The sequence below is a fragment of the Acanthochromis polyacanthus genome, chromosome 8 (genome assembly GCF_021347895.1).
Source record: "Acanthochromis polyacanthus isolate Apoly-LR-REF ecotype Palm Island chromosome 8, KAUST_Apoly_ChrSc, whole genome shotgun sequence".
Lineage (NCBI taxonomy): Eukaryota > Metazoa > Chordata > Actinopteri > Pomacentridae > Acanthochromis > Acanthochromis polyacanthus.
Window position 1 is genome coordinate 407,622 of NC_067120.1, and position 13,811 is coordinate 421,432.

At 38.9% G+C, this 13,811-nt stretch overlaps 2 protein-coding genes across 3 annotated transcripts in view; both read right to left on the bottom strand.

The window, feature by feature from the left end:
• Nucleotides 1-7,544, bottom strand: part of tigara (TP53 induced glycolysis regulatory phosphatase a) — a 29,279-nt gene extending 21,735 nt beyond the window's left edge. The window contains 5 exon segments of the mRNA XM_051952376.1: nt 5,393-5,503; nt 5,573-5,653; nt 5,842-5,963; nt 6,048-6,085; nt 7,317-7,544. Coding sequence (XP_051808336.1) covers nt 5,393-5,503; nt 5,573-5,653; nt 5,842-5,963; nt 6,048-6,085; nt 7,317-7,387 — 423 coding nt within the window. The 5' untranslated portion in view covers nt 7,388-7,544.
• Nucleotides 7,545-11,280: 3,736 nt separating this feature from the next.
• Nucleotides 11,281-13,811, bottom strand: part of ccnd2a (cyclin D2, a) — a 28,922-nt gene continuing 26,391 nt past the window's right edge. For both annotated transcript variants that reach the window (XM_022189936.2, XM_022189937.2), the window contains exon 5: nt 11,281-13,303. In XM_022189936.2, coding sequence (XP_022045628.1) covers nt 13,130-13,303 — 174 coding nt within the window. In that variant the 3' untranslated portion in view covers nt 11,281-13,129. The remainder of the gene's footprint in view (nt 13,304-13,811) is intronic.

The window sequence follows — 13,811 nt, forward strand, 5'->3', positions numbered from 1 at the left end:
AGCTCAACGCTACTTCTAATTTATAGAGAAAAGACGTGTTAGCTCAATGCTACTTCTAATTTATAGAGAAAAGACGTGTTAGCTCAACGCTACTTCTAATTTATAGAGAAAAGACGTGCTAGCTCAACGCTTCTTCTAGTTTATAGGGAAAAGACGTGTTAGCTCAACGCTACTTCTAGTTAGTTTCTAGAGAAAAGACGTGTTAGCTCAACGCTACTTCTAATTTATAGAGAAAAGACGTGCTAGCTCAACGCTTCTTCTAGTTTATAGAGAAAAGACGTGTTAGCTCAACGCTACTTCTAATTTATAGAGAAAAGACGTGTTGGCTCAACACTACTTCTAGTTAGTTTCTAGAGAAAAGACATGTTAGCTCAACGCGACTTCTAATTTATAGAGAAAAGACGTGTTAGCTCAACGCTTCTTCTAGTTTATAGAGAAAAGACGTGTTGGCTCAACACTACTTCTCGTTAGTTTCTAGAGAAAAGACATGTTAGCTCAACGCTACTTCTAATTTATAGAGAAAAGACGTGTTAGCTCAACGCTACTTCTAGTTAGTTTCTAGAGAAAAGACGTGTTAGCTCAACGCTACTTCTAATTTATAGAGAAAAGACGTGTTAGCTCAACGCTACTTCTAATTTATAGAGAAAAGACGTGTTAGCTCAACGCTACTTCTAATTTATAGAGAAAAGACGTGCTAGCTCAACGCTTCTTCTAGTTTATAGAGAAAAGACGTGTTAGCTCAACGCTTCTTCTAGTTTATAGAGAAAAGACGTGTTGGCTCAACACTACTTCTCGTTAGTTTCTAGAGAAAAGACATGTTAGCTCAACGCTACGTCTAATTTATAGAGAAAAGACGTGTTAGCTCAACACTACTTCTAGTTAGTTTCTAGAGAAAAGACGTGTTAGCTCAACGCTACTTCTAATTTATAGAGAAAAGACGTGTTAGCTCAACGCTACTTCTAATTTATAGAGAAAAGACGTGCTAGCTCAACGCTTCTTCTAGTTTATAGAGAAAAGACGTGTTAGCTCAACGCTACTTCTAGTTAGTTTCTAGAGAAAAGACGTGTTAGCTCAACGCTTCTTCTAGTTTATAGAGAAAAGACGTGCTAGCTCAATGCTTCTTCTAGTTTATAGAGAAAAGACGTGTTAGCTCAACGCTACTTCTAATTTATAGAGAAAAGACGTGTTAGCTCAACGCTACTTCTAATTTATAGAGAAAAGACGTGCTAGCTCAACGCTTCTTCTAGTTTATAGAGAAAAGACGTGTTAGCTCAACGCTTCTTCTAGTTTATAGAGAAAAGACGTGTTGGCTCAACACTACTTCTCGTTAGTTTCTAGAGAAAAGACATGTTAGCTCAACGCTACGTCTAATTTATAGAGAAAAGACGTGTTAGCTCAACGCTACTTCTAGTTAGTTTCTAGAGAAAAGACGTGTTAGCTCAACGCTACTTCTAATTTATAGAGAAAAGACGTGTTAGCTCAACGCTACTTCTAATTTATAGAGAAAAGACGTGCTAGCTCAACGCTTCTTCTAGTTTATAGAGAAAAGACGTGTTAGCTCAACGCTACTTCTAGTTAGTTTCTAGAGAAAAGACGTGTTAGCTCAACGCTTCTTCTAGTTTATAGAGAAAAGACGTGCTAGCTCAATGCTTCTTCTAGTTTATAGAGAAAAGACGTGCTAGCTCAACGCTTCTTCTAGTTTATAGAGAAAAGACGTGTTAGCTCAACGCTACTTCTAGTTTATAGAGAAAACACCTGTTAGCTCAACGCTACTTCTAGTTTACAGAGAAAAGACGTGTTAGCTCAACGCTACTTCTAGTTTATAGAGAAAACACCTGTTAGCTCAACGCTACTTCTAGTTTATAGAGAAAACACCTGTTAGCTCAACGCTACTTCTAATTTATAGAGAAAAGACGTGCTAGCTCAACGCTACTTCTAGTTTATAGAGAAAAGACGTGCTAGCTCAACGCTTCTTCTAGTTTATAGAGAAAACACCTGTTAGCTCAACGCTTCGTCTAGTTTATAGAGAAAATACGTTAGTTCAACGATTCTTCTAGTTTATAGAGAAAACACCTGTTAGCTCAACGCTACTTCTAGTTAGTTTCTAGAGAAAACACCTGTTAGCTCAAAGCTACTTCTAGTTAGTTTCTAGAGAAAACACCTGTTAGCTCCCTGCTTCTTCTAGTGTGTTTGTTTATACATCTTAATGGAAATCTTGTCATGTCTGAACAGTGAAAAATAAAAGTTAAACACATTTACTGCCTCTGCCATGAAGAGCACTCGTCACCATGACACTTGGGGCTGTTCAAAGCCGGGTGGAGGCCGGCTGCAGGCCATGATTGGGGAAATCTATTTTTGCTTTTCTGCATCATCACGGTCATGTGCTGCTCACGGACCAGGCCGGACCTAGTTAACATCCAAGCCAGGACTGAGGAGCTGTCTCTAAAATAGAACATCCTATAACACAAATAACCAGAGCTATGTGGTGACTTTTTAATCGGCGATGACGAACGCTCTGCAGTTGTTTGACAGTAGAGAGTACTTTGATCTCAATTCACACCCAGCCTGGCAGATACAGACGAAATACAACCTGTGGATGGAAGGAGGCCTCAACGTAACAGACATCCTTCCACTGACTGATGACACCAGGAACTTACTGCCACCTACTGGCAGTAAGGGAACATTACACCAGGAGACCATCGGCCTATCAGACGACAAACGATAGAGAGGTAGATAGAGAGATAGATACTTTATTAATCCTGAGGGAGATTTAAGATGTGAACATACAGAAAGATCTGAGGATATTGAAGACCAGATGGTTTGATGATGATCTGAGCTATAGACTGGATTGGAAAAGATCTTCAGGAGATTCAGTTACAGTTTTACATCTACTACAGTAGGCATCCATGCTTCACCATACTCAGCCTGTTGGGGTCCTTCATGCTCTGTTTCCTGCTTTTTCCTTCTTCTGGCTTCTTATTTAGAATAAGATCTTATTTAGAATAAGATCAGATAATAATAGAATCTTCCCCTCTATGATCAATAAAGGATTCTTAAAAAGCTATGTTTATAGGTCCAAGACTCTCAGATAATCACCTCTTCTGACTCCGCCCTAAGGCAACAGGAATAAATAAATAAAAGACAGAAAAACAGATTTACTGACTACAGATCAGTAGCTGGTAAACTTCAGTTAGTAGTTAATAAACTAGTGACTTCCAGTTATTGGTTAGTTAGAGGGAGGATGGCAGCCAGCATGCACAGGTCAGTAAATAGTAAATACAGGTTAAATATAGGTCAGTAAATAAAGATCAATAGATCCACAGTGGTTAGCACTTTGGCCTTGCAGCAAGAAGATCCCCGGTTCAAATCCCAGCCTGGGATCTTTCTGCATGGAGTTTGCATGTTCTCCCTGTGCATGCGTGGGTTTTCTCCGGGTACTCCGGCTTCCTCCCACAGTCCAAAAACATGCTGAGGTTAACTGGTTACTCTAAATTGTCCGTAGGTGTGAATGTGAGTGTGATTGTGTGTCTGTATATGTGGCCCTGTGACAGACTGGTGACCTGTCCAGGGTGTCCCCTGCCTTCACCCGAGTCAGCTGGGATAGACTCCAGCACCCCCCATGACCCTAGTGAGGATAAAGTGGTGGATAGAGAATGGATGGATGGATAGATCCACAAGAACACATATTAGTAACTGGTAAATAAGTAAACCTGCAGATGATTGGCTACATAACATTGTTAAGGTAACAGAGATCAGATCATTCCCACTTGGAAGGCTCTGGGATCAGTTTTTGTAATGTTCCATCTCTTCCATTGACAGATAACGCCTTCTGGTGATGAAGGCTTAATCAGTCAGTAAATGAGGCAGGTCTTGTAGTAAATTATTAGATTAAACTTCAGAGGAGAGTCTCTTTAGAGCAGCTCTATGGGGACAACTGACCCCAGACCAGGGCAGAAAAATGCCCCACAGCTCACCAGAATCACCACAGAATGTTTTAACTTTAGTCATCACCTGTCGGTACATGGCAGCTCTGAATTAAAAACAGCTCCTCTCTCATTACCAGGAAACACCAGATGTCTACATGAGGATCAGTTAAAAATCTAACTTTTAGGAGCTCACAACAGTCAAAACGCTTTAAGATGTAAGAACTGGAGCCAGATTTAATCCAAAAGGACAACTTGACTTGATGCAAAACTCAGTGTTTTCACCTGGTCAAATCCTGGATCTTCAACACTTGGATCAATGAATTCATAATAAACTCAGCATTTCGATTTCTAGTACTATTAAGAGTTCTAAATGTTCAAATGATGCTCACAAACAGACCCACAGTCTGTTAAAACCAGGCCTAATAACCCAAATGACTCCTATTTTCACTTGATAAATTAATTTAGTAGGTATTTCTGGTATAATCCTAACAATCTGTTTCACTCATGTGCCTCTTTATTTCTACCTACGCCCTAAAAAGAAATCCTCATCTTCACCCAGTCCTCCTAGTTTCTAGTTTTTCTCTTTCTAACCGTCCTCCTTCAGAATCCTCCATAAACCTATGTGATATCATGAGTTTTTGCTTATTTAATGCAACAAGATAAACACCATAAACTAAGACAGCTGGTATAACTATCTGGTAGTTCTTTATCCAGAATAAATGGATAAAACCACAATTAGTTTCTGCATTTAGGAAACATGTTTCACAATTTATTTATTTTTTTTGTATTTCTGCATTTATTCTCATTGTTAAACTCCACAGAAGGGGTGTCAACACTTTATGAGATTAATGCATATTTTAGTCTTGCAGCCAAATATCTTATTATTTAGTGCATGTGTGTGACCATCAGCAGCCCTCCCTGAAAGCTAAGCTGACTTTCTTTATTGCAAATCCCTGTTAAGAGCCAGGGAGGGCAGTGCTACACCTCAGTGGTGACGTGAGGGGAAACAAAGGGAGGACAGGACGAGAGGGGACGGACAGGGACAGGGACTAGCAAGCGATGCTACTACATCTGAAGAATATCAGGTGCTGTGTTTCTACCGACTATTAATTACTCATCAATAAGACAGAAACAAACACACACACACAAAAATGTTTCATACTTAAAAAAACCATATTTCAGTTTCTGCTTCTTCAAACGTGTCTTCTAGGATTATTAGCATTAATTCATTCATTATTGCTAATTGATTCATTAAAATGAGTAAATAATCATCCACGCTAAAATGAACAAATCTATTTGTGGAACAGTCCTTGTTGAGCTCGTTTCTGATCTCAATCCATTGTTTCTGGGATAATGACAACGTTTTCTGAACTTTACAGAAGACAGGGAGACAAACATGAATGGAACCAGACAGGAACGCATAAAAGCCTCATGAATACCAAATAAACAGAGAACCAGATCTCTACCTGCTCCTGAGTTTCTCCATTTGGAGGCGTGAAGCCAGGAAACGTCTGACCGGCTGCCTCGGCCATCTCCCTCAGCTCCTTCACCTTCTTCCCCTCAGCGATCCCAAAGCTCTGGAAAACAACCGATCACTGGATGGATTCAACGTCCTCGCTCTAAACCGTTTACTGGGAGATTAGAACTCACTTTTCTCTCAGTAAAGGATCTCGAACCATCTGAAGACCCAAACAGCTGCTGTTGTGTTTCAGGATCGATTCTGCAGTCTGGAAGAAAAAACTGAATCTTATTCCTCCATAGAGAGAAAAAGGGTCAGAAACAGACAACAGACAATATGAGTATTCTAACAAATAGATTGTGTGTCTTCTAGAGTACAGATGGAACAGTTTAGTGCAAAAAATAAATATTTCCTGCCTGGCTTTGATTTCATTTTCACAGATTATTTCCATCTTACCTGCACGGCTCGCAGCATATCACTGACAAACACGTGGCTAAACCTGACATCCTTCAGGTATCGTCCTGCAGCTTCGGCCTGCTGCTGCCCGGCTTCAGACAGAGCTGAGTCTATAGCCTGACCTGGAGGAAACAAAACAGAAAATGCAAAGAATAAATGCAGTAATACTAAAAGTAAACTCTTATTTCTTCTGAATCCTACTTTACCTTGTAGCAGTCCTTCTTTGTTGTACGGCGTTTCCCCACTGCAGGAAATAAAAGCTTTATCAGCAACAAAATACACTAAATAAGATCATGAACATTTAAAGAAGCTAATTCAGTCTAAATTCATTAGATTTCATGTTTATGTAATACTATTGTTCACTGCTCTCCTCAGGGAAGATAATAGTTGATTTAACTTAACGATTTTATTTATATAAAACCAAAGATACAAAGTTCTGCACACAGACAGCAAATTAAAGGCAGAAAAACACAATCTGGTGTTTAAAAACCAAATCAATGGTGGAAAAGCATTTCTGCCAGCAGGTCAACATGTTCACTACTTTTAAACTTGTGAATTTATATTCTCTTAGTTCTTACTTGAATGAATTTTGTTTTGTTTTTGCTGTCTTTGACCATAACAGACACAGAAGCAAGAGAAGACGTTCTAATTTATTTATCAGTCTCAAGTTTGTTTGTTTTTTGGTCACCATAAAACATACATGAGTAAATTTCTGACCTTATATATTAATAAACTTAAAATAAATAGAGCTATAGTTGGAAAAGAGGCCACAATGAACCTTAAAATCAAACATAGATCATGGACTGTACAGTCTATTAAACATGCTTAGATCATGGACTGTACAGTCTATTAAACATGCTTAGATCATGGACTGTACAGTCTATTAAACATGCTTAGATCATGGACTGTACAGTCTATTAAACATGCTTAGATCATGGACTGTACAGTCTATTAAACATGTTTAGATAATAGATCATACAGTCTAAATTATTAAACATGTTTAGATCACGGAATATACAGTCGGTGATCTAAACATGTTTAATGGTTTAACTCCGCCCCCTAGTGGCCATTCGATAGCACTGCACACAGTGAACTTACCTTAAACTGAACGTTTTTTAGCTATTAGCTGCTGTTTTATTCCAAACTGTTCTTGTTTGCTTTTAGTTTTTAAGCTTTAAAACGTGTTCAGTGTGTTCTGGTGTTCCTGTAAGTCAGGTTAGGTTAAAATTAAACTCCAGGAACATAATGTCTGTGGCTCCTGTTGACTAGCATACAGGCTACATTACATACAAGCAGAAAAAAGAGCTTTTTCCAAACATTTAGCTGTCAGTTGGCACAAATCTGACTTAGCGAGGTTTTATGTATCGAAATGAATAGTTATGTCCATATACTGTAGCTCTTCATAAACGGGAGTGACAACAGACAGCTGCTAAACTGAATAAAACATTAAATATATGACCATGAAGTGCACTTACTGTCGGACCAAAGTTAGCCCAAATGTTAGCGCCCTCATGCTCTGCACGTTAAAACCGGCGAACACACGCATGGGTGGTCGGTAACCGAAGCCGAAAGGCCACTTCTAAAAAAAGAAAAGAAGAGAGCAGGACGAGGAAGCCGTTTATTTACGCCTTGGTTTCTTTTAAAAAAAAGCTGCGTAAAAGTCGAAGCTTGTTTACAAGTCCAGAAAAAACGACGTTCTGTGTGGTCAGTGAACGCAGCGCTCTTTGAATGAATGAACGAATGAATGAACGATTGAATAAAATAAATAAGTAAATAACTAAATCTTTATCATACAGTCTATGGGGACACATTAAGAATGGCACCACCCCCTGGATTATTATTGCATTACTATTATTATTATTATTATTATTATTATTATTATTATTATTATTATTATTATTATTATTGAATTGTTTTTTTCTGTTTCCTTTTCTATTATTTTTATTGTCTAATTATTTTTTTAAACTTTATTTCATTGTTCATTTTATTCTTTTACTCTTCATTTATGTACTCATCTAAGTATTTGTTTTACTTATTTACTGTTACTATTATTTTAGTTTATTATTGTTTTTTTAAGCTTCAAACATTTAATTATCTAATTTCTCTTATTATTTCTTTATGTCTAAGTTCATTGCTCATTTTAATGTCTTTTACTATTTATTATTTATTCATCAAAGTATTTGATTTCCTTATTTTTTTATTATTGTTATTTTACTTTTCTTGTGTTTATAGTTTTACCCTCTATTTTTCTTTCCCTTATTAGGATGTGACATTTTATGTATTTATCTGGAGTTGTACTAATTTATTTGTAAAATCTTTTACCACGTTTGGTCCTTCTGTTCATTTAGGTCCTGTCTGTTAAGTAGACGCTAAAAAATAACATTTTGTCTATTATTATTATTATTATTATTGTTATAAACAATGATAATAATAATAATAATTATTATTATTATTATTATTATAAACAATTATTATTATTTCCTGCATTCCAATGCACAAGTTTGTAACTTCTCTGCACAGATTAATGTTTGAAATGTATTCATTTATTTAAAGGGAAACTCAAAAGTAAGGTCTTATAGTGTACACGAGAGGCTACACAATGAATATGATTCTGTATTTACTGATTATTATGATAAGAAATGCACATAAAACACCATCAGAGGACCAGAACATCTTGTTTAGGTAGAAGAGTAAAATAGAAAAATGTGTGCACAGCTACATGTTCTGCTCAAAATGTCTCTGCTGCACACATTAAAATATAATAAATATTCACAAAACTGAATAGCAAAGATCTTGATTCTGTCTCACACAGAAAATAACGTCTGAATCATAGAAGCAGCAAAATGTGAGACAGTTTCCTCTCGGCTCACTCTGGATTTGATTTAAATATTAGACCATTTAATGCACAGGCTTACTGTCTGTAATTATTACTTATAATTAGTTTGTGTTTTTTCTTGGGTAAATGATATGTGTTCATTCCACCTGAATTCACCACATGTGATCTAAAGTTAACTCCTGACCTTCTTCAGTCTCATTTTATTAAAAAGGCTGCACGTGTAAACTCTGGGCTCATATGTCAGTTCTGGAGTAAAAATATCTTCTTAAAGTTGAAAAAGGTCCATTTTTGCATCGTTTTTCTCCCTGAATATGACTGACTGATCTTTCTGGTTCATACACATCTGCAGGAAACGGTTTTATAACCTTTTTTTTTTCTTGTTTTGATGCTTTCAGTGGTTTAGTGGCTTCGCTTTGCTGCTGCTCAGAATCCCAAACTAAGCTCCTGATGGGAGACGGTCGGAGCTGGAAGGAACACAGACGTGGAAACGGTGAGCTGATGTGGTGTCACACCCTTTAAAGCAGAAGTTTATTGAACAGAGGTTGTGCAACAGACGTTTGAGGTACATGATGAGTTCTAGTGGAGGGGAGGAAATCTGCACCATTCAAACTTCCAGATACGGGAATATTTACGTCAGGTGGAGCCCAACACAGTGTTTTGTGGCTTCCAATGGCGCTCACATGATTATTTCAGACCAAAACACGTCTTTTTTTCACAAACAGAATCCATATTTTAGACATTCAGAGTGATTGTGGTTGAATAAAGCAAAAAACTTTGGCCATCATAGGAATGCTGGTTTTCCCTCAGTCGCACAGAAGATGTAGCACCAACACGGACAGGAATGCTATCTGCGCTAAAAACTAAAGAAAACAGAATGAGCCCCCCTCCGATAGAGTCCAAGTGGAAGCCTTGCATAATTCCTGTTGTTTCTCCTCTAAAGCAGCGGGAATCCTCCTCATGCTGCGTTCCTCCTTCAGGCTCCCTAACTGCAGAGGTATAGCTGATGAATGTGTGATTTATTTGTCCAGTAATCCTGAGGTATAGGAATACCACTGATGCAGAATGTGACTGAAGAAGGAGAGCAAAATAGATAAAAATAAAGGGGAAAGGAGACATGCTATCTAAGCAATCTGTCAAACTGTACAAAGAACATTTCCAGTCGAATACTCATTTCATGTTCTTCTATCACCATCTACTTCGTTTTCTGAATTTATCTCTTAAGCAGTAAAATAATTATATTATAATACAAATGTTTATAAAATAGCAGCACACTCAAGTGACACATCACAACTAGGTAATGTTATTTTTTTGTATAAATGAAACAAATTCATAGCTTTTAGCAGCGCAAAAAGACAACAATAAAATATTGACACTTTTTTGTTGATGTCTTCACACCTCCTCCTCCTCGTCCTCTCTTCACTTTGGAATACAGTATCTCTAAATCTTAGAAAAACCCTTTTGCGGGTCTGGTCACCCCATAAAATATATCAACACAAATTGACAGGTGGTCTCAATACAGAACACATGCAACAATACATTGCAGGAAAAGAAAATCACAACCATTAAGTTTGGGAAGAGCTTACATCAGAGGCAGGAAAAGAAGAAGTGAAGGGGTCAGACCAAATATTCAGACGGGGATGTTTTGGCAAATACGTCATTAAACTGCTCAGTTTGACTGAAAAACATCCGATCCCCACATTTTCTCTTCAGACCGATAAACACACACTCAGCAAAGTCACAAACTAAAAATAAAATCAAACATTAAGTAGAGACACCGCTGTCCCGTTAAAACAAATAAATCATCCGTGTGTTTGTGCTGCCGTCTGCCGGCTGATCATCCCCTTCCAATGATTTGAAGCAGCAAAGCTGACAGGGGACAGGTGTGTTCAGACAGACGATCACAATCAGCACCGTAGGACACGGACCAACCGTCGGTTCAGGCGGTTCCGTCTGAACAACCTCCAACATGTGCAAATACTGGATGTTCCGACCACCTTCTGTCCCTGCTGCCCTGTGGGCTCTCTGGGATGCAGATAAATACAAGAAAAATTCAAGTAAAAACAAATATTTCAAAGAAAATCAAATGGACCCCATGGATCAGAACTCGGTGTAGGGATTCTCCTTTTTTTCTAATTCTTTTAAATCTCCCAATCAACTTGCACTTTGCTTGAAAAGGAATGTTTTCTCTTTTGATCGGAATGTCCTTTCATCGGAAGATGCGGAAAGCCTTTTTTAAATTTGACTCTTGCTGACGAAGGGTTTGTGTGTGATTGGGAAACCAGCCCTACAAAGTAAACCAAAGAAAAGGCTAATGAGGAAAAGAAACAAAACATCCATTCACTCAATCACCAACCCGACGCATTTCATTTTTATCTCCTGGGGAGCGTCTTCTCAAGTGCTTTGCCATTGAAATCATATAGGGGAGCTGAAGACAACCCTATGTGGGACTCCAGATGCATTGACAGTATATTCTCATCTTCTAACCCCCCAAAAAGTTCAGTATCACATGATCTGGCAGCGTACAGTCTGAGTTCCTCGTGTCAGAACATTTTAAGCTCACTTAGCCATCTCTGTAGACCTCCGTTCTGAGATATTCATGGAGATTTCACCCAAATATGCAGACATCCAAGTTCTACTGTGAGGCTTCTTGGGTGTTTTTCTGTTCATCATCCTCATCTCCTAACAGCAGCATCTTCTGCAACACCATCAGTCTATCATTCCTGGTCCTCTCTAAGTCTTTCCCACCTCATCCCTGCTCAGTAACTCAGAGGAGTTTCTTCAAGACACTGTCCTCTCATTTCACCTGAAAGAAGACAATACCTCCTCTGACCGGACTTAAAGCAGCCGTTCACCACTAAGGACACACCACATTGGAACACCGTCAATCTGAAATATTCATATCGAATGGCAGCAATAAACACTCAATGACGTCAGGAAAAATGCTCTTGGAAAGACAAGGGCTCGACATGAGAAGTTCCTGCAAGCCAAATATTCTCCGTGGGATCATGAGTCACGTCTCGCTGGCCAACGATGATCGAACGGACACGGATGGACGGACACGGATGGACGGACACGGATGGACGGACACGGATGGACGGACACGGATGGACGGACACGGATGGACGGACATGGACGAACGACTTCTGGAGCCTCGCTTTGATCCACCAACTAAACAAAAAAATCTATGATTTTAATCAAGTGCTGCCATGTCGCTGAACGCACACACTAATATAGCTGACTGTACAACATCCGTGTCTCTAACACACAACCAACACGTCTACACTCAGATACAACCAACACGTCTACACAAACAGACACACAACCAACACGTCTACACTCAGACACACAACCAACACGTCTACACAGACACACAACCAACACGTCTACACTCAGACACACAACCAACACGTCTACACTCAGACACACAACCAACACGTCTACACTCAGACACACAACCAACACGTCTAAACAGACACACAACCAACACGTCTACACAAACAGACACACAACCAACATGTCTACAAAAACAGACACACAACCAACACGTCTACACTCACAGACACACAACCAACACGTCTACACAACAGCACACACAACCAACACGTCTACACAAACAGACACACAACCAACACGTCTACACAAACAGACACACAACCAACACGTCTACACTCAGACACACAACCAACACGTCTACACTCACAGACACACAACCAAACACGTCTACACTCAGACACACAACCAACACGTCTACACTCAGACACACAACCAACACGTCTACACAACAGACACACAACCAACACGTCTACACTCACAGACACACAAGCAGCCTGACAAAAGGAGCTTATTGATCTCTACTCAGACACTAAATCTGTCTAATGACATATTAATAATAATAATTACTACCAATCATTCTTTCACCCAGCTCTTCCCTGGAAACATCACGTTCTCACGGCTTTCTGGACCTTCTGCTGGTGGGGGAGCTCCGGTTCCTCTCTGGTAAGGTTGATAATACTCGTATAAAACAGAGAAAGGAAACTTAAGCCTCTCTGTGATCCCATGTATGCAGTTTTTCTGAACGACTTCTACCAGAACAGCCTCGTTCTCCGTCTGCGGCTGAATAGAACTTAGAGATCAGACTATACAATCAAAGGCAGAATGTGACTGGCTTCCCTTCTGTACATCCAAGGCACCACAGAGCTTCATCGCTTTACTCTACAACATCATAGAAAATCTATTTGTGTGCAGGTGTTTTTTCTTTTTGACTCGAAGAACAGAAAAAAAATCTACAAAAACTAGCAAGCATTGTTCTTTTATGGTTTAAAGGGCTTGTGTTTTAACATTTTTTGTTCTTTTGTTCTTTTTTCTGCTTTTAATTGAAATTGAGGTTTTTTCATCGTGTTTTTTTGTCGTTTTGTTTTGTTGTAAATCCTGTGCACTGCGCCCTCTGCTGGTTCACAAGTTGACATCGCGGACGTCTGTGGGGGTGGAGGACTGGTCCAGCTCGTCCAGGCCTTTCCCGCTGCTTCCCCTCTGGGTCTGCTGCTGCTGCTGCTGCTGCTGCCGGCCTTCACGGAGGCTGCTCACCAGGACACGCTCGATCTGCTCCTGACACTCCTTCAGGACGTCCTGGAGAGCACAAACGAAGGAGAAGTTATTATATTTATTATATTATATCACTATTTGTTATTATATATCGATTGCCCTTTTTAATCTGCTGATGGAGCCAAAGCAAGGAGAGGACTCATCTTTCTGCTGCAAATATTTTATTTATTTGCATGTTATCTATTTATTTTCATACATATATTATATGTATTTTGCATAGTATATGTTTTTATTTCTACGTTTTATCCCATTAAAGAGATGCACTCAAAATTTTGTTCTACATTTGTCCAATGACGATAAAGGCATTTGATTTAATTATGGAACAAGAGAGCAACTTTTAGGATTTCTTTTTTGTGTTAATGTTAAACATTTAGAGGTTTTTGGCAACAAAAAACTTTAAATCGGTAACATGAATATTCTCACCCCAGCGTTTAGTAAGGCTACGAGGCTAGCAGCTTCTAGGGGTTTTACTGAGAACAAATATGCATTAAATCTAATATTTTAGCAGCATGTGATAGCAGGAAACCTGCCA